This window comes from Strigops habroptila, chromosome 3, assembly GCF_004027225.2.
Source record: "Strigops habroptila isolate Jane chromosome 3, bStrHab1.2.pri, whole genome shotgun sequence".
NCBI lineage: Eukaryota > Metazoa > Chordata > Aves > Psittaciformes > Psittacidae > Strigops > Strigops habroptila.
In genome coordinates, this window is record NC_044279.2 from 69,055,726 (window position 1) to 69,078,206 (window position 22,481).

At 38.0% G+C, this 22,481-nt stretch overlaps 1 protein-coding gene across 4 annotated transcripts in view; it reads right to left on the reverse strand.

The window, feature by feature from the left end:
* DGKI (diacylglycerol kinase iota) overlaps positions 1–22,481 on the reverse strand; it is a 215,083-nt gene that overhangs the window by 73,003 nt on the left and 119,599 nt on the right. For all 4 annotated transcript variants that reach the window (XM_030481044.1, XM_030481043.1, XM_030481042.1 and 1 more), the window contains 6 exons: positions 21,704–21,759; positions 20,889–20,951; positions 20,592–20,665; positions 19,068–19,179; positions 16,476–16,675; positions 3,924–4,024 (listed from right to left, as the gene is read on the reverse strand). In XM_030481044.1, the coding sequence (XP_030336904.1) occupies positions 3,924–4,024; positions 16,476–16,675; positions 19,068–19,179; positions 20,592–20,665; positions 20,889–20,951; positions 21,704–21,759 (606 nt within the window). The remainder of the gene's footprint in view (positions 1–3,923; positions 4,025–16,475; positions 16,676–19,067; positions 19,180–20,591; positions 20,666–20,888; positions 20,952–21,703; positions 21,760–22,481) is intronic.

The window sequence follows — 22,481 nt, forward strand, 5'->3', positions numbered from 1 at the left end:
TGTGGTAAGGGCATCACTGGTATGAGGAAGCTATAGTATTTCTGCAGAGGTACACATCCCAAATTACTCACAAGCTGGTCACTCCATGTACTTGATAAGAACTCCTAGGATGACCCCAAAACCCTCAGATAACCCACAGAAATTAAAAGCAGACACACATGCACTATAGATATCTGACTAGATACAATCAAGGAGAGACAAGAATTCAAGGTTAACATCATGTCATGTTACACCACCCACCCACCCACAAAGCAAGGAGGCTGCAGATAAAAGGATTTTTAGATTACAGATAGTTCAATTGTTATACACATGAAACTGTTTTCTTCAAAAATTGCTTTTTAATCTAGTGTACCATTTTATTCAAGAGGAGATAAGGAACAGCTGCCTCTGTGTAAAAGACAGTGTGGGAAACCTGGAGCTGTTAGAGCTGAGAGTTATTTATCAGTTGGGTATGATTCGTCCTTAATCTTAGTAATATTGAGCAAACTAAGATTGTTCTGCAAGCTAGGGCACACAAAACAAGAAATTAGAGCAAGTAAGAACTGACATATTCTATTTTAAATAAAACAGCTGTGCTGTTACTGCTCATGGCGAGCTATTTCACTGCTCCATCTTCATGGTGCAAATGTACAATAGTGTTGGCAGGAAGGACTGCAAAGGGTTTAAGACTACATGGTCACGAACTTGTTTATGGTTGTTGGTTTGCTGGTTTTGCCTTTTTTTTTTTTTTGTTTGTTTGATTAGTTTCTGCACATACTTCCATTGTCAGGAATTTCTTAGTAACATTGGAAAGGGGATAATAGAGTGTCAAATAGAAAGATTTTGCTATTTTAAAAATAACTCAATTGTTCCCCCATAGTGCTGCTTTGGATCACACTTGCCTGCAATAACAAGGAATTAGAGAGAGTGCACAGAACATATGCAGGCAAGAGAGACAGAATTACATTCTGTCCATCTAGAAACATAAGTCCAACTCAATTTTTGAATATGCGTCTTGGTTATGGTTATGAAATGTAATGTACAACTATCATACTGTGCAGAAGTGGTGAAGCATGTAATAAGTGCTTGGGGCATGTGTAGGGAGGTGTTAGAGAAAACAGCTTCATTTGCAGAGAAGAACATTACAACATAACTAAAATGCTAACATATATCTCTTTCTCAAAAGGGTGCATGGAAGCATTCACCCCTCCTTGCCAAAGGATCAATAAGCATCTTCTGTACCATCATCAATCATCCCACAGGCAATATTGAGATGTTGACAGAAGAAAGAATGAAGGAGAAAAGAAGGAGCATGGGGAGGGAAGAAAGGGACAATTCAGAAGCAGCATCTTGGTTAAATGCCAGCTGCAGTGACAAGGAAAGTATAAAGCAATAGAAGGAGAATGGGCAAAAACAGTTGTGCCCTTCAGGGGACAAAATGACATTCTTTAATTGCTCAGGAGGCTTTCAAAATGAGGTGTCTACCTCCAGCAGAGTGAAGATTAATCTTGACGGAACAGTTTGTATGACAAGTTGTTATATGTCAGGAAGTGCAATTTTAGGTGAAGTGGTTGATAGAATCAAATCAGTATTTCAAGCAAACAAGGCGAGTGAAATTTATTTACTGTGGGTTAAAATGATAGGGATTATTACAATGATGTCAGAGCTTTCAAAACTCTGTTATGGAGACACATAACAGGCAAAAATGATTGTAGCATCTTTGCTATTTTTCCTTCAGGGACAACTTATTATTAACTGACTGACTTTTCCTGTTCAGATTGCTGTGAGATTCTGGTTTAGTTTTCGAATTACTTAGGGAGATAGAAGTGTTTTTAATCCTGTGGACAGGGAATGAATATTAAGTACAGTATTCCAGAATTCAGTTGTACATATTCTGCCAAAGCCTGGACAGATATGTAAACTGAGTATCTTACAAACACCTAGTGAGACGTACATGCACCTGAGAGCTACAGTCATGATGAAATAAGCTAACCACACTTACAGGAAAAGGCGAACAAAAGTGCTCTTGTATTTTGCAAGTGCACCAGTATTATCTGCATTTAAACTTTCAATTCAGACTGACAAAACTTCAGTTATTCACTTGACATGGAAATTTATTCATTTCCACTCCTCCTCAATATCTTTCTTTGATAAAGAGAGTTGCTTCTCCCTCCTCAGCACTTCCCTCCTTCTCTCTTTAGCCAAGTAACTTCCAGTGACGATGTTCCATGGAATGATTTGCTGATGAAGATGTAGACAGAACACTTATTTCACTTAAGTATTTAGCATATGACAGAGTCAGGCAGGTACTAATCCATAGGCCTGCCGCCAGGATAAATTTAAAATTTATCCAATTAGCTCTGTCAGACACTTACTGCAAACTACCTGCCAATACCCAAAAGCAATCATTTTAACTGTTGATGGACCAACATCTACTTTTTCAATGAAAACCTCTTCAGCACACATCCAGCACGTGAACAGATGTCTTCAAAACCTAAAACCAAATCTCAGATGTGCTAGGTCATCATCTGGCATTTTTTTATCTCATCATCATTATGGTTTTTTGCAGGTGACAACAAATACACATTTATAACTGCAGTGAAAACAGTGTAAAAAGTTGTATATTTTGTGTCAGACTATGTAAATGGCTCTGAAATACTAAATACACATACATCAATTTTACATCCATAGCGAGGATGGATGAGGATAGTTCTCCTCATATGGGAAACCATAGGAAGAACCATCAAACAAACCAGATTGTTTCTGACGGAGTTGGATAGATGTGGGTTCAATATGGCCTGAAATCTACTCAATTTAAGGTCAAACTCTCAATTTAAACTTGAAGAAAATTCTTCTCCACTGAGCCATAAACCTCATTCTTCTCAGTCCAGTGATGGAGGTTTTGACTAGTTTAACTATGAGCAAAATCCATTAATTAGAAGCTTCATAAAAGGCCGTCAGAACCTATATTAAAATCTAAGCCATTTCAGTTCTTTTGTTGGAAGGTGAGCTGTGAGAATAAGCAAGGGTGGGACTAAAAGAGTGAAACTGAAACAGTTTAACTATCTACCAATAGTAAGATAAGCAAACCAATTAAAAGGATTGTCATCCCGTAATTACCGGCATGCTCTGTATTACAGAGGGAGCTGAAGCTTTGTTGCACAACAAACTGTTATGCTTGTAATTTAATATGAATAATGAGCCAGATGCATGAACAAGACTATTAAATTGTTATCACAAACAGCCATGTCCCTCACTGATTAATGACTCTGTGTGTCACCAAGGAAAGGAACTCCATTTTTAAGCGTGGATTGTCATCATCAGTGTTGCCAAAGCAACCACTGTCTGCTTTTGACTTACCCCTGTACGTGAAAATTAAACCATTACATGAGGAAACAAAACAGTGATTATTCTCTTTAACAGAAGGCTGTTAAAGAAAAAGAGACTGAGGAAGACAGATTTGTTTCCCAAGATAAATGCACCTGAAGAAGAATCAGATTCAAGGTCAGAGCACATTCTTAATATGAAATTTATCATGGTTGCACACATTGTTTCAAATTTGATGTTAATCGTAAAATCTGGAATAGTTTCATACACTAGCAGAATCACAAAAGAATCAACAGAATGACATGAATAAAAAAACCCGCAGGTGTTAAAAACACCTATTTTACAGTAAAAAAAAACAATTTATAGAAGGCATAGTTAAGAAAACAGGTGCATTGTCAATATATGCTCTTTATAGAGACGTTATTTATAGAGAGACAATATGCATGTGCATATGCACAAATAGATGAACAAACATTCCAAAATGTATGCTTGATCCTGTGTTTAGGTTGTTTTTTGGTTTTTGTTACTGATTTGGTTTTGGTGGGGTTTTGGTTAATGCAAGATTTATACAGAATGTTCTACCAAAAGCAGCTACAACCCAGCTTCTTCAAACTTACAAGCTTCCCGGAGTTTCTCCTTGTCATAATGTAGCCCCTCATATTCTTGTAAATTGATCCTGTTCACTCTGATCCGCAGGCGATCTGGGATGGAATGAGGACTGCAAGACAAGAAGAAAGCTTCTTAGACAAAGCTCTCCATTGAAGAGCAAAATGAAAACAGGATATGAAGCCATTTTAACGTTTTCTGAACATTATAATGAAAGAAGAAAAAGAGCAAGCTTCTTCAAAGCTAGGCCAAGTCCTCATAGGTCCTTTGCTGCATTTGAGATTATGACTGCCCACTGCACAACATAGACATTACACCTTAAAAAGTAAGCAAAATCCCATTTGCTGGCTGTGTGGTCTGGAATTGCAAAGGTTTTCCTGAGTTCTCTAATCTCCATATACCTACCCCTCCCCTCTGCAGTTTGCCTTTTTGTACATCTCTTGGCCCCTACCACAGCCAGTAGATCTGCCAAGCTGTGGTTCAAGACACAGATGCTTTCTCGGGAAGTCTCTCAGGACAACCATTCTTCTGTCCATGAGAACATCCACCCTCATTCCTGGAGGATCCTCATTCAGCATCTGTGTTCTGGGAAACAGGCCACAGAAACGTGGCAAAGATCTGGATTTCCAAAGTAGTGAGTCCAACACATAGAATCCAGGAGGACTTTTAAAAGCAAGTAACAGTACAGGAACCTAATTTCTGCAGAATTCAGCCAGATCTAGGTATTTCAACTGTCTATATAATTTTGAAACACTCAGTAGGTCCCTATCTAAAACTTAAGTGTCAATGTGTTGATAAAGTTGCCCTGAAAAGCTTTGTTTTGATTTCACTATGGCTTCCACCTTATAACTAACCAATTATTTTATTTCTTAAGTTTAGCTGAATACTATGTAAATTAACTTGGCCACATTTGCATTTTCGACTTTTAAAGAAAGACAGATAACCTGTGTATTATAATGTACATGATAAATGTCTGTCCCATAGAAACTGGTCCCTGGGTCAGTTAAGATTCTGTGCTTCCACAAAAGGTCATCCATTTTCTCTGCTTTAATCTAGTTAGTAACAGAACTCTGTCAGTGGTATTATTGCCTAATATACACACTGCCTTTTAAAGTTAAAATGTGCACTGTCATAAATATGCATGCTCACTTCTTTTTCTCAATTTTAAAATATTTGACCTACAGCATTTTCACTGCTCATGCAGGACAAGCCACATCTCACAAATGAAAAACTTTTTTTTTTTTTTTTCTTTTTAAACAAGTGAGCCATTTTCTTTTTTGGCTAGAAAATACTACAGACCTAACAAAACACATGGTTTGTGGCCATCCCTTGGTAGAGCCACTGGCATTGTAATTAGCAATTATTTCAGTAGTATCTTATTGCATGCTTTCTTTCTGTTGATATAAACAGCTCTGTCACATCTGAACAGATGAAAATAAACATTGAAAATCAAGTCCCAGTTAGAAAAAGCCTTATTGGCACAAGTGCTCTTTGCCTAAAAAGTGATAAGGGTAATGAATTGAGGGTACTTCCAAAACTGGAGTGCAAGACAGCACGCTGGAAGAAGCTGCACTGAAGAAATTCACGTTCTCAACAGGAGTTTCTATATCAGTGATGAAAAGGAACCTAAGACACATGAAGAATAGCCTAGAAGAAATCACGAATGCCTATGGCAGCAAGACTGACACACTCAGAACCATATAGGCTACCAAATGTTTTCCCTGTCCTGACAGGGACTGTTGTGTTCAAGTGCCCCAAGATATCAGAAAACTGTCCATATTTAAGACAAGCTTTTGCAGTCTGATGACAGACACCTGGCGTGGTATTTCCAGAACAGCTTCAGGAGGCAGCTTCAACCCAGGTGCCGTTATGTCATCCTATAGAATGGCACTCTCCACCTGCAGGCTCTACAGTTGGCTCAGCAACTCGGAGAAGATAAGTGCCTGAAAATGGAGGGGAAAGGTGCATAGATGGAACAAGAACATAACTGCACTGACACTTTGTTCTTTATTTCTTTTCTTTTCTTTTTAAAACAAGATTAAATGTCACATCACTGGCTGAAGAAATGAACGTAGTCTGGGGAACTATGTTCCTTTCAATTTCTTAAAATGCAAGTTTCAAAAATGAAAATCACAAGGGATTTTATTTTTAGCCAAGAAATAACAAGAAAATGTTTAAGTCAGAAAACATAGGAATTTAACTATGTAGTCTTTGTCTGAGGGGAGAAGAGAAATCTTTCACTGCATGTAGTAGGGTTCATGAAAACAGACTGACAGCTCTGAAAAGTGAAGTCTTTTATGCACTGGTACAAGACAAGAAGCAGCTATGTTGCTTTTCCCATAATGTTCTGCCACAGCACATTAGATGACGGTAGCTCAGTCTTCCAGGTATACAACCTGAGGATTGTTCATAGCTTTCAGTTCACAGATTGTTCACAGTTCACAGATTCCAGATTGTTGGTAGCTTCCACTTCACAACCTGGGGATTGTTGGTAGGTATCAGGAAGGGACTGCTTGTGAATTACCTCTATTTCTTTCAACTCAGCTGGGAGGGAAAGGGATGAGGAGACAGGTTTGTTCATGATTTATTTGCAAATACTCTTTGCTCTGTCAGAATACAGTTGTTTGTTGACATTATATAATGTCTCACTAAATTCTATTACCTATTCAACATAGCTTTGGCTCTACAATTTGCTATGTGGATATTAATTCCTTATGCTATCAGACTGGCAATTGACACCAAAGGATATTGTCCTCACCATCCAAAAAATAAACTCGTTCATTCACAGAACTCATGAGCACCGTACAGAGTTCTATTTAATGCAGCTGAGCAAAATGCTTCCACTATGAATACTTCTGTAGTCTTCACAGATACTGTGTAATAATCCAGATTATTATACAAATTGCACAATTTATCTTATTCAAACTCAGCATATTTAGAAACCACAAAGATTAAGTACATAAGCGTGTCCATGCAAAAGCTGATAATAGGGTGATGAGTGTCACTGAAAGCAACTATTAGTACCGTATTAATAGAAATGGATGTTTCTAAACACGGTATAAAACAACTTGCTCAATTACAAGGAAAGGAAGAAAAGTTTTCCAGATAGAGCAGTAGACAATTTGTTTATAAATTTGGGGAGATTGCTGAACTGCAATTCAACCTAAAATATTTAAGTTTCTTATGCATATTATTCTTCAAAACAGTGTATTACATAGTCAATGAAAAGTAATTTAAAGTACAGACTAATTAATTCCACTACCTCCTAAAGAATCTAATTAAGAACCTTATTTCTCAAACTCACTAATCCACAGAACTACATCCTAAAGGTCATATACCCCATGAGACCATAAATACAGGTTGGGGTCAGTTGAAATGTTCTGTTCATTCATATTGATTAGCTTTAATGGTTTCATTTAAACACAAACCTAAATAACCAATCTTCTCAAATCAGCAGCACAGATAGGCTAGTTTACCATATTGAATTTTATCTGATGAACTTTTGATTAGCATGGGCCAGCAGCGCACATTCAAGGCATTATTAAGTAACATAAGCCTATTTATTATTAAAGAAATGAGCCTTGTAAAAAACCTATGCACATTATTTAGTTGGAACAAACTATGAAAGATTCTACAGAGATGTTATGAGGTCCTCTCAAAATTATTCCACTCATAAAAAAATTAATTTCAGTAATAGAGAATTATTTTCTTTCCTTTTTTAGTTGCAAAACGGCTGAACAGCACAAGGAAATTGCATTACTTTCTAGCAGAAAACCAGCATTTGACTTTTCTAAAGGAATACAAATTACCACCTACATATTGAATACTTCTTATTGTAAGGAAAAGGGCATGCTTCTTGGAAATTCTTAAAACTTGTAGGCATTCTTTAACATAAATCCTAATTTAATTTTTATGGGTTTTCTGTGAGAAGATACCTATCCCATGGTACACCAGGTTACATGTTAGAATCAGAACCACACTTTTTACTGGGATAGGTCTTAGAAAGTCAACTTTGTGCTACATAAATTGTTTATAAGGTGAAGACATTTTTAACAACACCCACCACAGTGCTGGAAACTGCTTACCAAAGAAGAAATATGCATCTGTTTCCCTTGTGTGCCTGAACTATAGCATTTTGGAGATTCTAGAAATGTTACCATCACCACCACCCCCCCAAAAAACCCCCACAACCAACCAAAATGCCCAAACCTAAAAAACCAGAGCTTTGACAGGAAAAAATGAGGAGGGCTTGCTTTTTTTAAAAAACCACTTTTATTCCACCACTTGTGGTTCAAACCCACAGAAGCAAAGCCACACTTACCTATTGAGACCACCAGCAGAACCTGATCTACTTTCATTCCCTAAGAAAACATACTCAGCTTTTGATGAAGCTGTGACTTCCTCCTCTCACCCCTATTAATCATGCAATCCAGCATCCAGCCAACTCATTTGGAGCACAGCTGGTTTTTTCCTAGGAAACATGCTTCTGCCTCCAGTCACCCAGGAAAGAAAACAGGCAGAACAAGCTTGGGTCCTCCCCAAGGCTTGACACTCCTGCACAGCAACCTGATAACACTTCTGCCCTGCCACCAGGTTGATTCAACTGGGAAGATAGACTTTTAAATTATACATGCCCTAATCCCTGTATCAATAATTTATGAAACCTGTGAACCATTTCTTATGCTTTGTGTCTGCATAGAGAAAGAAAATAGTGGTAATAAACAGTCCAACAACTCTACAGAATCCAGCAACAAATTTCTGAAAGACCTTCTAGAATACAGCCTACACCAGCCTTCACACATGTAGATTTTAATACGATTCAGTAAGCAGAAAAGGAAAAAGAAATCTTCTATTGCCCCTCCCTTGCAAAAGATAAACTTTAGAAAAAAAATCACACTCCTCTGAGGCATGCGTGCAGTGACAGATTAATGAATCACCTATCTCCTGCGAATACGTAAACACACAAAATTAATTAAATGTTCCAGTGTTTAGAACAATTGTAAAATGGAAAGCAGCAGCCAGAGGGGAAAAAGAAATTTACCTTACTTTTGAGATTGTATTGGCAGAGCTTGCAAATGATACATTAAAAATTAGTATGGCTTTCACAGCATTTATCTACTTAAAACGTAAGAATTGCCACAACAGAGCAGAATCATCTAGCCACTTCAGACAGACAAATTTCAGTGCTCCACAGAAGTCCACTGCTCTTTTAAGGCAAAGCTCTCGTTAAGCTTTTTACTTAAAAATTACCCCTAAAAATATAAGCTGAAGCACATATTCTTTTTTCTTCTATTTGGTAACTGTTATCCCAGGTAACCCAGGCTAACCCAACTGTACTGAACCCTTTCGTACTTTCCTGCTGCAAGTGCTTGAACATTTTGCTGTCTGAAGGCTAGACCCACACATACGCTCAAAACGTGCTGAAGTGCCAGGTAGAATCCTGGTCTTCGCTTTCCTTCTCCTTCCCCATGCTGGCTGTATTTCTCTTGCACAGTTCTGGGCACAGTTGATTCTCCGATAATAATGATCCCGCTTAAACAGAAGCCCACATGCTAAACCGGAAAAACTGTCAGAAAAGATGAGACTCAGTTCCCTGTAATTCATGTAATGGGGAAAAGGAAGAAGATATACTTAAGCATTTTCATCCTTAACTACATATTTGAAGAAGAGCTCACTTTCTAACACTTTCCCCCTTATGCCTTGTCTCCTACTGTTCTGTATTGGACTCTCCTCCTACAGACAATACCCAAATTCAGCTGATTGTTTGGCATTTGGATCTCTAAAAGCAAAAGTTTATTTCTTATTTCCCTTTTGCTATTCACACAGATTTTATATGCATACTCTGTTGCAATCATTACCCCGTAAACTCTATGAGTACTATTTATTAATAAACTGATAATTTATGCAGATTTTGAAGTTAAAAGTTAAAAAAAAATAATAATCACAGCACATGTACAGTGCTTATTCCACTTGTAAGAGGATGATAGGAGCTATGCAAGTTAACTACGCTTTATTTTTCAAATGGTAATTTTTTTCAGGACTCCTTTGCATCAACTATACACTATGCAAAAGTACTCTCAAATGTGCATCCTTGTGCATCCTTCTCATCTCTGAGCATCCAGCTGTAAAATGCCAGTCTTCACCTTCCTTTTAAAAAAGCCTCAATTAAAACTTGTATTTAGTTATGGTCTTTGTGTAAATATTTGAAATGGATCACACTATATTTCAACCGTCTAGGCAACAAAGACCATATGTGCCTAATACCTTTGGCTGCCTCAAATTCCCATGCATATCCTGCTGCAGAAAACCTGAAATTTATCTGAGATAGGCTGTATACATCACCAGATCTCAGCAGAATCCGCCCTGCTGTTCAGTACTAACTGGAACACAGGCCCCTTTCAACGTTGTTCAAAAAAAAAAAAAAAAAAGGAACATTTCCATCTCAAAGCCATCATAATCTAAATCAAATTTCCCTAATACCTCATGGGTTCTTATTTTAATTTGCCAGGAACATTAATTGGCAACCACAGCGCAGCAGCATATTTAATCTATTTTTACAGATTTTAAGATACAGAACATCTTTGACTTACAAATTAGTTTGGGGCTTACGAGCCTCTCTCTCTCCCCTGCCTTATCTTGATAGCTAATATGAAATGGGACATTCAAATGAACTGTATCAAAACTTGAAGGTCATTTTCCAAGGGATATCCCACAACTTGGAAACAATACCCATTCTCCCAAATGCACAGCTTAATGTTCTGTGTAAGCAACAAGACTTATCTCAACTTTTTTCCTAGAGGCTTGCTTAGCTACTGGATCACTGAGAGAAGTTGGTTTTATTACTTCCTGCTCCTCAGCAGAGCACAGCAAATACAACCCAGGGATAAGGCACAATGAGCTGTAAATCTTTCCTTGTTTGCAAAATAACAATGAGGAACTTGCAGCTTTCTTAAATTTCACCAAATTGCAGAACAGTTGAGGTTGGAATAGAACTCAGGAGGTCGTCTGGTGCAACCCCCTGCTCAAGGAGGGAATACTTGGAGCAGGCTGCCCAGGACCATATCCAGGCAGCTCTGAAGTATCTCTAATGATAGAGATTCCACAACCTCTCTGTACAACCTGTGCCAGTGCTCAGTCACCCTTACAGTAAAAACACTTCTGATGTTCAGAGAGAACCTGTGTTTCAGTTTGTGCCCATCACCTCTTGTCCTATGAAACGGCACTCCTGGAAAGAACCTGGTTCTGTCTTCTTTATGACCTTCCTGGGACACTGATGAAGCGTCTGACTGACCTGAGCCTTCTCCAAGCTAAACAGTTCCATCTCTCTCAGTCTATCCTCATAGGAGGAATGCACCTCAGTCATCTTCACCACCCTTCGCTGGACTCTCTCCAGTAGCTTCATGTCTCTCTTGTACTGAGGAGCCCAGAACTGGACCCAGTCTCCAGGTATGGCCTCACCAGTGCTTTACAGAGGCTCAGAATCATCTCTCTTGATCTACTGACAACACTTCTAATGCAGCCCAGGATACCATTAGCCTACTTTGCCACAAGTGCACATTGCTGGCTCATGGTCACCTGGGTGTCCACTAGGACCATCAGATCCTTTTCTGCAAAGCTGAAATTTGCTCTTTAAATTAATTGATCAGTTTTCTCAAATAACTCTTGGTTTGTTGAACATTTATGAGCCATCTATTGCATGGGCTCAGTCTTTAGAACAGAGAAGTATTGGTGGGTTTTCTTTTAGCACATACCATTGACTTTCTTCTGTGATAGAGTAGGAATAACTCTTGGAATTAAGTATCTGCTCTTAATACCTGGATTATAGTTCTGAAATTTAATATTTTCCAATTCATTTTCAAATTTATTTCTTTGATCCTCCTAACCCATTTGAAAAGATGTCCATCATAAGAGTGGCAAAGCAAGAAGACAAAAGGGATGACAACACAAAGCAAAATGTGGGTTTTGACTAATGGTCAACCAAGTATTTTTGAAGACAAACTACACTGCCTCAGTTGACATATTATATCAAGCTGCGGTTTTTGTTTGGGTTTTTAAAAAAGACATCAGGGTCTTGAATAATTTATCTGCTATCTAGCAAGTTAGTACAGCGAAGTTGCTGACCATCATGATCTTGCCAAGGTGGAGAGGGGAGTGTCCATCTTCAATGCAGCTGCAGCCAGTGTCACACCACTCCTCTGGGGGACTCATTTCCTGTTTTGATCAGCATCATCTGGAGATATGACTTATGGCTGAGTTTGTTCACAGTATGTTTTTGACTAAAACCAAAGGACAGAAACCTCTCGTCTCAACTGTTACCAGGGATGGTGCCTGGCACTTAACTTCAGACCTACCTGTTGCTATGGATTTGTCTGGCAACCCAGACTCTTGGCTAAACCTGGTCACCATCACCAGACATGCCCTGCTTATCTTACTCAGTTACTGTGGAATTGTGCCTTTTCTGGTAAGGCCACTGTCATGTGCCTACGATGCCATCACCTGAGCTCCCGCTTCCTATTTATCACTGGAAATGGTTGAATCACACACAGGGTAACAGCAAAAAAAAACAAACCACAACCTATGAACTTTGAAAGTAGGAAAAAGCCAAGTACTCACACAGTGAAGGAATCAGGGGGAGCTGAGACTCTCCTCAGGTCAGCGGACTGCACTTTATGAATACTATAGGCAGCAGGAAATGAGTGGCCAGGAGAAAGGCAGCACAGAGTGTGGACAGACAAGGAAAAGGGGAGGTGAGGGAGAGAGAAAGAGTAGAAGAGAAGAAAGAAAGAGAAGACATACAACATTTAAACAGAAACAAAAGGAATGTGTCACATAGAAGTTGAATGAAGACACATGCAGAACTCCAAGTTCACGCTAGGAATCCAGGAGCAACAGAAGACATGCAAATGGAGAAAATCATTGCTACATGACACACAGGAGCTTTCTAGACACAAGTGAGGAGGATCAATGAGAAACTATGCACATTGCTATATAAGGAAGACAAGGAGCCCCAGGACTTTTTTCACAGGCACTGAAAAATTTCAAGACTTTGGAAGTATGACCAGAAATGCAAAGAAACATCAAAGCCAATATCTGAATGGATGGAATTGTCTCCAAAGGTTTAGTTAATGTTTAAGAAAAATAAAATACCCTTACTGAAGATTTTGTATCCACAATGACAAATTGCTGTCTCCTTTCTTCTTTCATATACCTTAGGGAAACATGCATTTTACATATAGTGACTCCCAAGACTCCTGTAGTGTTTATACTCAAATGGTCTCTTTGCTTCTCTCAAGCATATGGAAAACATTTTATTTATAAGCTCTTCCTTCTTCTTTCTGTTCCATTATGTGGAACATTCTTTCTCAAACCAAACTAAACACCAGTGAAATCAGAATACTGTCCTTTGACGTTCATAAAGTGATCATTAACTGAAAGTTACTGGGAAGCATACTAAACTGTAGTTTCTAATCAGAAAAAGACTCCTGGAAAAATTGAACCACAACTTCTCTTGTTATTCCGTGTACGTTTTGTTTATAGCTCAAAAGAACCACATTCTTGGCTTGATCACAGAAAACTAGCTATATGTTGTCTCTTTCACATGTTACCTTGAGCAGCAGGGGAGAATAGGAATGACATCTTAGCCAGCAAGTCTTTTAAAGGAAGGACAATAAGAACATAATTGACTCTTGCAGAAAAAAAAAAAATGTTTCTGCTGACCTGAATGTAGCAAAAATTTGCTTTTGCTGGTACAAATAGAAAAGACATGAGAAAAGACACCCACATTTTTTTTCCCCACAACCCCACTGTCTGCTTTGTTTTAATCCATAACCAAGTGTGAGCAGCATCACCTTATCCTATATATTCCTTGCACTTAAGAAGTTGTTTCTGGCTTGAAAAACTTTATTGGGTTGTTGCTTATCTCAATTACAGAACAGTGCATCATAGGATGAGGGAGAAATTGTGCCTACCTTTCACATTTCAACAGCCTCCATTAGAAACAAATTAGAAGCACCATAACTGTATTTACCAACTAACAACTTCATGCTTCAACTCAAAATTTTAAAGTTATCAGAAAAGTATAACCCATAAATAAGTCATCTTCACCTACACAAGAGTAATCATATAATCTCTCTGGCACATCAAAACAGCTTAACTTTCCAAAAGAAAATATTAAAAAAAAATGAATGTTTGATGAACACTAAGAAGAGACATCACTAGTTGCCACAACTAGTCCATGAATAATTGGGGACAATTAATATAATGAGAAATTTGTTTCTAGGCAATTCAGCAGTGAAAGATTAAATAAGTGATTAAAACATTAATTGCCAGTAATTCACCCAGCAATGACAAAAAGTGTCCTCTCAAAGCATCTACAGGTTTTGAGGAACAGTGGCAACTAAGAAGATGGGCAACTCTTACAGTTGGAAGAGAACCATTTTTCTAAAGCCCTCTTGCTCCCAAGTGAGAGAAGCATGAAATCTCTGTTCTTTTCACTTGGCTACATTACATATGGGCTGTTCAATTCTAAAATACTATTATTCCATGGAAACTCAAGTGCATCCAACAAGGCAAACAACAAACTCACTATCCTCTCTAAACCCCTTTCCTAAAACCTCTGAAACAAAGGATAGCAGGGTAAAAAGACAGAAAAACAGTGTAAGACTTCTTCAAATTAAGTCTTTTTCTACTTATGACAAGGTACTAGCTGAAACTCCAAAGAGCGATCCTACTGCTCTCCTTATCTAGCAAAAATATCAATGCCAACAATAACAGCAACTCTGTATTACTGTGACACAGATAATTTTTTAATCACTTTCCTGGCAAGTTGCTCAAGAACAGCTGTCTAACAATTAGGGATAGCTCCAGACCCACTTACTAATCTCACACATCTAACATTCAGATCATAGTCACAACAATCTACCATGTTCAATGAAATATAAGGCTTTTTGGGAGATTTCAATGGAATAGGGAAATACATTCCAGATATTAAGTTAAGAAATATAGATAAACATATGTAATTGAAAATTTTCTCTCTTGTGAAATACAGCAAATCAGCATCATATTGAATGAACTTCTTACAATACTCAAATGCTTTCTAGAGTTTAACCTTTAACATGCGATTTACTTTCCACCACACCAGGAAATTCAACTCTCCTCTCTCCTTCCCCTTTAACACTTGAAAACAAAGTACATATATACATATATAGATGTAGATATAAATATACACACATACTATTTCCAATACATGAAGATGAGACTACAGTTCCTAACAGATCGTTTGTATTTTCCCAAAACAAAAGTCTGCAGCCAAATCAAAGGACTCTGACAGCAGCATAGTCTACCACAGCACATCTAAATCAAGCTAAACCACAAAGAATATCCTCTTGACAACTGGCATATACTATGAATCTGTGTTTCCCTACCACATTTTAAATTCAGACCTCAAAATCCAAGTCTAACCATGCTAATAATCAGATTGAAACACCAGGAATTTTCTTTTTATATTTGCATTAGTCTCCCTCAGTGTAGAAAAAGATGCCCCAGGATTGTTCTCTGCTCAATTCTAGCTTTCACAAATGATTAAGTCGTTGTGGTTGAATGAAATTGATCATTGCTACCCACAGGCAAGTGTCTGCTATTCTTCATGGCTCAAGAGAGATGAGTATACCTTATGTATTTTCCAGTGAAATAGGAATTGCACATTACAGATATGGGCTTCTACTGAAACTTAAAGCATTAGTCTCAGTAAGAGAACACAGAGTGCTAAATTGAACAGGAAGACATTAAAAGCAACCAGGGAGGCTTTGATTAGATGAACAGATTGACAATCAGTAGATGGCAAGAAGCTCTAAAGGGCTAGAGTCAAAGTTTGAAGTGAAGCAATATCTTCCATTAAACGATACTGTTGAAAGACACAGACAACCCTTAAGATACATGAAGGGAGCCTGAGACCTTGTCTGGTTTTTCCAGGTACATAAGTTAGTCCAATGAAAGACATTATATCTCATCATAAACTTTGCCTCACCATTACAGCTGCAACAGCAAAATCCTCCACCCACCTTGCCAGAAAAAATAAAACCCTGGTGCATGGATGTTTGAATGGAATGGGGATCCTTGACTACTTTAGCTCTGTAGTTTAGTATCTTTGTATAAGGGACAAACTAGATTTCGATAGTTTGTTACAGGGTCTCCAATGGAGCTTAAAATGCAGATCAATAAAGTTGAGAAAATGAATCCAAAGAACTTCCAGGGCAAATAACATACATATGCAGAACTGTCAGAAGCTAAGAGGCACACTGCTGAGCCTGCACAAACCTCTCTAAATAAATAACTGAAAGATACAACACCTTTCTAAAAGCAAGACAGAGGGTAACCCAGAAGATAAAAGAATAAAAGAAAACCAGATATTTACAATACAGTGGAAAGAGAGTTCAGAGATCAGAAAGAGTAATTTTTATTTTTTTTTTAAATGCACTGCAAGTCCAGTACATGCAAAACCCGTGACTGAATATGCTGCCACAAACAGGCCTCCTGCCATTAGGACATGCACATATCCAACTCACTCATTCAGCAAAGGCATAGACGTTCTCCTCTTGCTCTTCTGCACCATGTTGGCTTGGTTCCTTAAGGAGATCCGAATGAGTGAGGGAGCCAATCGACATGGTTCACCATCCACTTGCATGGGGATAGACTTGTACGTTAAAAGTGTCACCTCCCGGCACTGATGCAACCTCTCTCCATGACCACCCACCTGGAGAGCAGCCTGCAAAAGAACAGAAGACAAACAAACAATTCAACAAACAGGAAAGAAAAGATAACTCAGAACAGATAGTTGAGGCAGTTAATAAATCCAAAACGCAGTACTACTGACAACATCCATTCCACAGTGTTCCATGCATGAAGTATTCTAACAAAGCATAATGAATGTATTTTCACTTAAGATTTGCAAAGTAGTATTTAAAACTTTACAAACAAAAGTGGTGGGCAACAAACATATCTAACCATATGCACTGCACATCTCATCACATACACACACACATGTGCATGCGCAAATGAATACCTGTGTTCATTCTTAAAGGTTTCAATTTGTTTTGGTTAGTTTGTTTGTTTTTACATTAACAGTAATGCCACTAATTATTTGCTCCTTAAAACGAGAACCCTAATCAAGTACATCTGCAAGACAGAAAAATTATTTTCCCTTCCTGAACAGAACAGAGTCCTTAATGTGAATTAGATAAATTTAAAATCATTATCATGAAAGCTTACACAGCAACTCAACCTCAAGACTAGACAGGCTGAAAAGAGCAAGCAGAAGGACCTCATTAAAAACAATTATATAAATGTTCAAGAATTAATTTGAAAGAAATTAAACAAGGAAGGCAATGACCAGATCCTTCAAGTTCTAGGCAGACATGTTTGGGCAGAAATGTATTTTTTTAATTAGTATGACTATTATGTGAGTATAAACTCTCATCTACCAGATGCAGAAAGAAAAAATCCTTTATTAACAGAGAACAGCCTAAATACAAGTCAAGACTTTAATCCTGCTCTCTGTGCTTAATATAATGGACCAACTAATAATATGATCAATAATATTCATGATATATACTTCTTATAAAGTACCTCTCTTCCTTGGTCTCACAGACCTTTCTGATTATGACCAAGCACATCTGGGAGACATATAGAGCAAGTTAGGATTATATCAATAGTCTAGGTTTACAGTGGTTCCTCAGCATTACAGTCAGTGTAGACTTGCAGACTCTCAGTTCTGAACTACAGAGAAACAGCAGCTCAAAGGGCCCTACTACTTAAATCAGTCCCAATTAAAATTGTTAGCTTTTGAGATCACCCTAGCCACTGCAAGTAGCTAGAGTCACATTAGTGGCAAACCCAAAAAAGCTTCCAACTGAAAACTACCAGTTGGTATCTGCTAAATAGTATGTCCAACAGCATTTTCAAAAGCATGCACTAAAATCTTCACAAATGAAGTAATAAAGGTTCATTCCACAAGATCTACTAGGCTAACAAAATTTTTCTTACTTGTGAGTTATTTCCTTAATCCACTAGATCCAACGAAAGAGAGGTCAAGAAAGAATCTTTAACCCAGACAGACTTCAAAGAAACAACTGCTGATAAAGACCATCATTTACTTTTGCTTACTTTGAAAATTAGATTTGTCTAAATTTTTCTTTGAGGAAAGAAACAGTATTGTCATGGGTATTAACTGAAAGTGATATGCACTGAGGGCAGGTCACACCACAGATAAATGTGAGTTTAGTGAAAACAGGCTTATCCATATTAGTTCTAACTTAGTCCACACAAGACGTAGCGGCAACAAAGGCCTGAGTATGGACTTTAAGCATGATCTATATAAACCTGCCAGGAAGCCCGGTTATGTTCCTCTGCTGACCATATTAAGTTTAAGCTGCAGGGCCTTAAATAGATTAATGACAGCACAAGGAGAGCTATCAACTCTCTGACTGTCCTTAATCACCCTCTGAAGAGATTGTCACTGTGTTTGACTACTGTGATAGAAGGACACTAGAGTATTTACAGTGATATTGCTTTATGGTAACTCAGTTTTAAATCCACTTTAAGGACAGCATTGACAGAAAACACACGTTGATTTGTTTTTTTCTCTAGCAGAACAAAAAGGCAAGATAACATTTGTGCCAGAAATATTACTAAATTTTCCACAGCTATTACTAGACCTTCACAATATTTTTAGTGGGCATATGGAAACTGTATGGTCACATAATTTTATATAATATTTCATATTTGTTTCCAGTAGGCAGTTTTACAAAAAAAATTTTAACTTTTAAGCCATAGATTGAAATATACAAAAGCTAAAAATAAACAGCAGTAATTATTTGACCACAGAACATTGCCACAGTAAAAACATGCCTGCATGCTGTTCTTTCTGTAATAATTCTGCTGTTTAACTTGGGAGCAATGCACGTGCAAATTAACCGTATATTGCAAATATATTTTTATTATCAAATAACACTTCTTTTGTTAGAAAACTACAATTTGTCTCCTTCATCTAACAGCAAAGCATGTTTTGGCCTTGGCTGAATGTGTGGAATCGTGGTGGTTTGCACTCTAGCACAGCCCACAGAATTCGCCACATCTGGAAGCACTTGCAATATACCCACCAGTGAGGCCATCGTGAACCCAATGACTTCAATGTAGCCATCATCATGGCGCTGAGGCTCAAAGTCTCTGTGATCTCCAGGGTTTCCCCAGGGCATTGTGCCAGCACAATACCTACAGAAAGAGATTTGGAAAGCGAGATTTAAGAAAGAAGTTTGCTCTGATAGGTCCTGACTAGAAGCCTGACTATTAGCCTTCTCTGCTGTCCTCCAGAATTATCCAGATATCCATTTCAAGATTTAATTCAGGGACAATTAAAAGTTATGTGACAAGGACTGGACAAAAGGGAAAACCTGCCTCTTGTTTCCAAGCTTGTACAACATCCATAAATGTATCTATCATAATCTTCAGCAGGATCCTCTGTGAGAGGAAAATGGGGAAACACCAGGAAATAGATAACAGCAGCAGCAATTTATTCTCCCCATTTGCTTTGCTTTCTGCAGATGAGCTGTTGAGCCAGAAAGCTGCTTAGTCCCTCTGCTAGGCAGGCACGGGGCTGCAGCAACAGCTCCAGTCTTGGAGCTCTATTTCCTCTCTCCCTGCTGGCTTAGCAGCTCTAACAACACGAGGAATACAAAATGTTGCATAGCTTCAGGAGGCAGGGAGAAATAAAAATCAGGAGCAGATGCAGCTCTGGCATCTATCTTTCCTACCATTAAAGAATAGATGTAAAAGTGATCTGAGAGTGATAGAATGGGGAACTTTGGAGAGGCGACACCAGGTAGATATAAGCTTGCAGTGAGGAAAGTGCAGAACTAGAAAGATCAAGTGCTTGGGACTTTAGATGAAGCAAAGCGGTAGGTTGTCTAAAGCAGTGGTGTCCAAAGTGCGATGAATACACCACAATGAGTGCGCAATAAAAATATACAATTGACAAGACAATTAGGGTGAAGAAAATATTTCTGTACTTTTAATAAATAAGAAAATTGTTAACATGATGTTTGTTCCATTTTTATCACATTCTTTCTTAATTTCTATTTTTGTGTATGTTTTATAATGTATATAATATATTAGTACAGTATTTATAAATAAATATATGTATATTGTGGTGGTGTTAAAAATTATTTTACTGTTAGGGATACACAGTCAAAAACAGTTTTGAGACTACACTCTAGAGAGCAGGAGATAGACAACTTTTAAGAATACACCTGTATTTCTATTTGGGACACCTTTTAACGTGCTAAAAAACAGCATTGCTTTCAACAGTTAGGTATTTCTTTACTGGAAAAATATTGATCCTTCCCCTCCTGCCTCCCCTCCTTTCCCCCGCTTTTTCTGTACTTTGCTTCTAATTCGGTGAAGGTCCAGGCATCTTTACTATCTTGCTTGCAGGCTAGGTGTACAACTTTTGAAAGTTTGTTTGCCAATCACTTCTACTATCTCTGTATCAGAATATTCCACTTTGCTAACTAGAAGTATTATAAGCACCTAGCTCTCAAGAAGGCAGCACAGCGGCAATACACTTCCTGCACATCGACCCAGTCTAGGACAACTTGTAACTAAGCAAGCATCTGTCTTGAACTTACCTGGGTATGTTTAAAAACACTATACACTGGAACTTCAGCTCCTGGATCTTTGGAGTCAGGTCTGTACCATCACACTACAAAGCCAAAGTGACAGAGCACAGAGAAATTGCTGAATGGAGCCACAGACAAGAGAAGTGTTGCTGCTTTGTAACAACTTTCCCAAGACTTTCCTTGGAATGTGTTGCAAATGTCATGCTCAAAACTGAAAAGTAACAGAGCCATTAAACTCTCACCTCACTTTCTCTCTCCATTCCTCCCCTCTTCCCACAACACCATGACACAATTTCTTATACTTACCACAACTTTAACATGCTTGGATAAATCTCTTGAGCTTCTTTGCAGAAAGTCTGTAAAGGCTGCCTGCAACAGAAACAAGTGCAGGAATTTTCATCAGCACTTTCTCTCTTCTCTTTCCTTATTTCTCTTCCCACCACAGAGCTAATTACCAAAATGCCATTCTTTTGATGCAAATTCTTTCTCACATATTTGTTTCCGTATTTAAGGCACATGGGTACAGCGGGAGTCATCATCCAGAAAGACATTATATATCATGCATTATCAAATAAGTGCTTCTCTCAACTGCATTTTACAATAAAGTTTTGTGAATGTACCTCCTAAATTCAGAAGTGGGTAATTTTATTTAATTTTCATAATTAATTATGAAAATTAATCACTCCAAATAGCTGATCTCAGCCTTCCACTCCCCATGACCCTACACCCAAGACAGCTCCTCAAAGCTACAAAGATACAAGCCAACACTTACAGAATTTCTCTAGGAAAGTCGATCACAACGAGCTTCCCAAACCCTGAAAAAGGCAGACTGGCTTGTTGAGAATCTTGCAAGCCAGAAGCAGAGGGACCAAGACATAACCAGTACTATGTCCAGACAAGTGGCATGTTTCTTACTTGCTAAGCTCTGTAAAGCAACAGTGCTTCAGGCACTTTCCGATAGACATGTGTGTGGCATATACAGAAACAGTATATGTGCACTTTAAATTGCAACAGGCAAAATGAACTGGCATGGGCTCGTGATGTCAGAAAGGGAGGGGAAAGGTACTTAAGAAAACATCCAATCAACTAAGCATCATTCTGTAAGACGAATCACAACTCACCCCTGCATAAAACATTTTATTTCTAAATCGGCTGTTGAATTTCTCTGGATTTGCTTCTGTGAAAGGATAAAAAGGAAAAATATGAACACCCTAATAAAACAAGTAGACTCCATTGTACCTTCACATTCTCTGCTAGCACCATAGTGCTTTTAGCACACATCACTCTGAAAACATAAATATATTTTTTCCTGGGGGTCCAGAGACCCCCCTCTGTTCCATTATCTGCTATCAGATCTCAAAACATTGATATTAATATTCTTCCCTTTTCCTGTAGAGTGAAAATAGAAACGTAACAAAGAGGTAAGTAGAATATAACCCATTTATTTAGCACCTCTCAGACTATTCATCTCTGATCCCTCAGTATCATTTGTGAGACTTCTGTTTCTACCAGCGCAGAACAGAACTCTAAGAGTTATTACAAATCCATGAAACACCCATGCTTTGAAGCAGGAGTAAAACATTAGTAAATTACAAGATGAAACAGACACTTAAATTCTGACGCATTACAAAGAGGGACTGAGGAATAGTCATCGCTGCTCAAATATTCCTGCAGCAAAAAAATAAGTGGATACTCTAAAACCTATTTAGAGAGCTGTTTCATTTTGATTAGACTCCAAGAGATGGAGAATTTTAATAGTCTAGTAGTAATGCACATCTAATGGTTAATTATTCTCACTGTTAAAATAAATGTGGAGTTTTTTTGTCATCTTGAACTTTTCAGACTTCAACTGCCAACTGCTAAATCTTATTATATTTCTCTGTCAGATTAAAGAGCCCT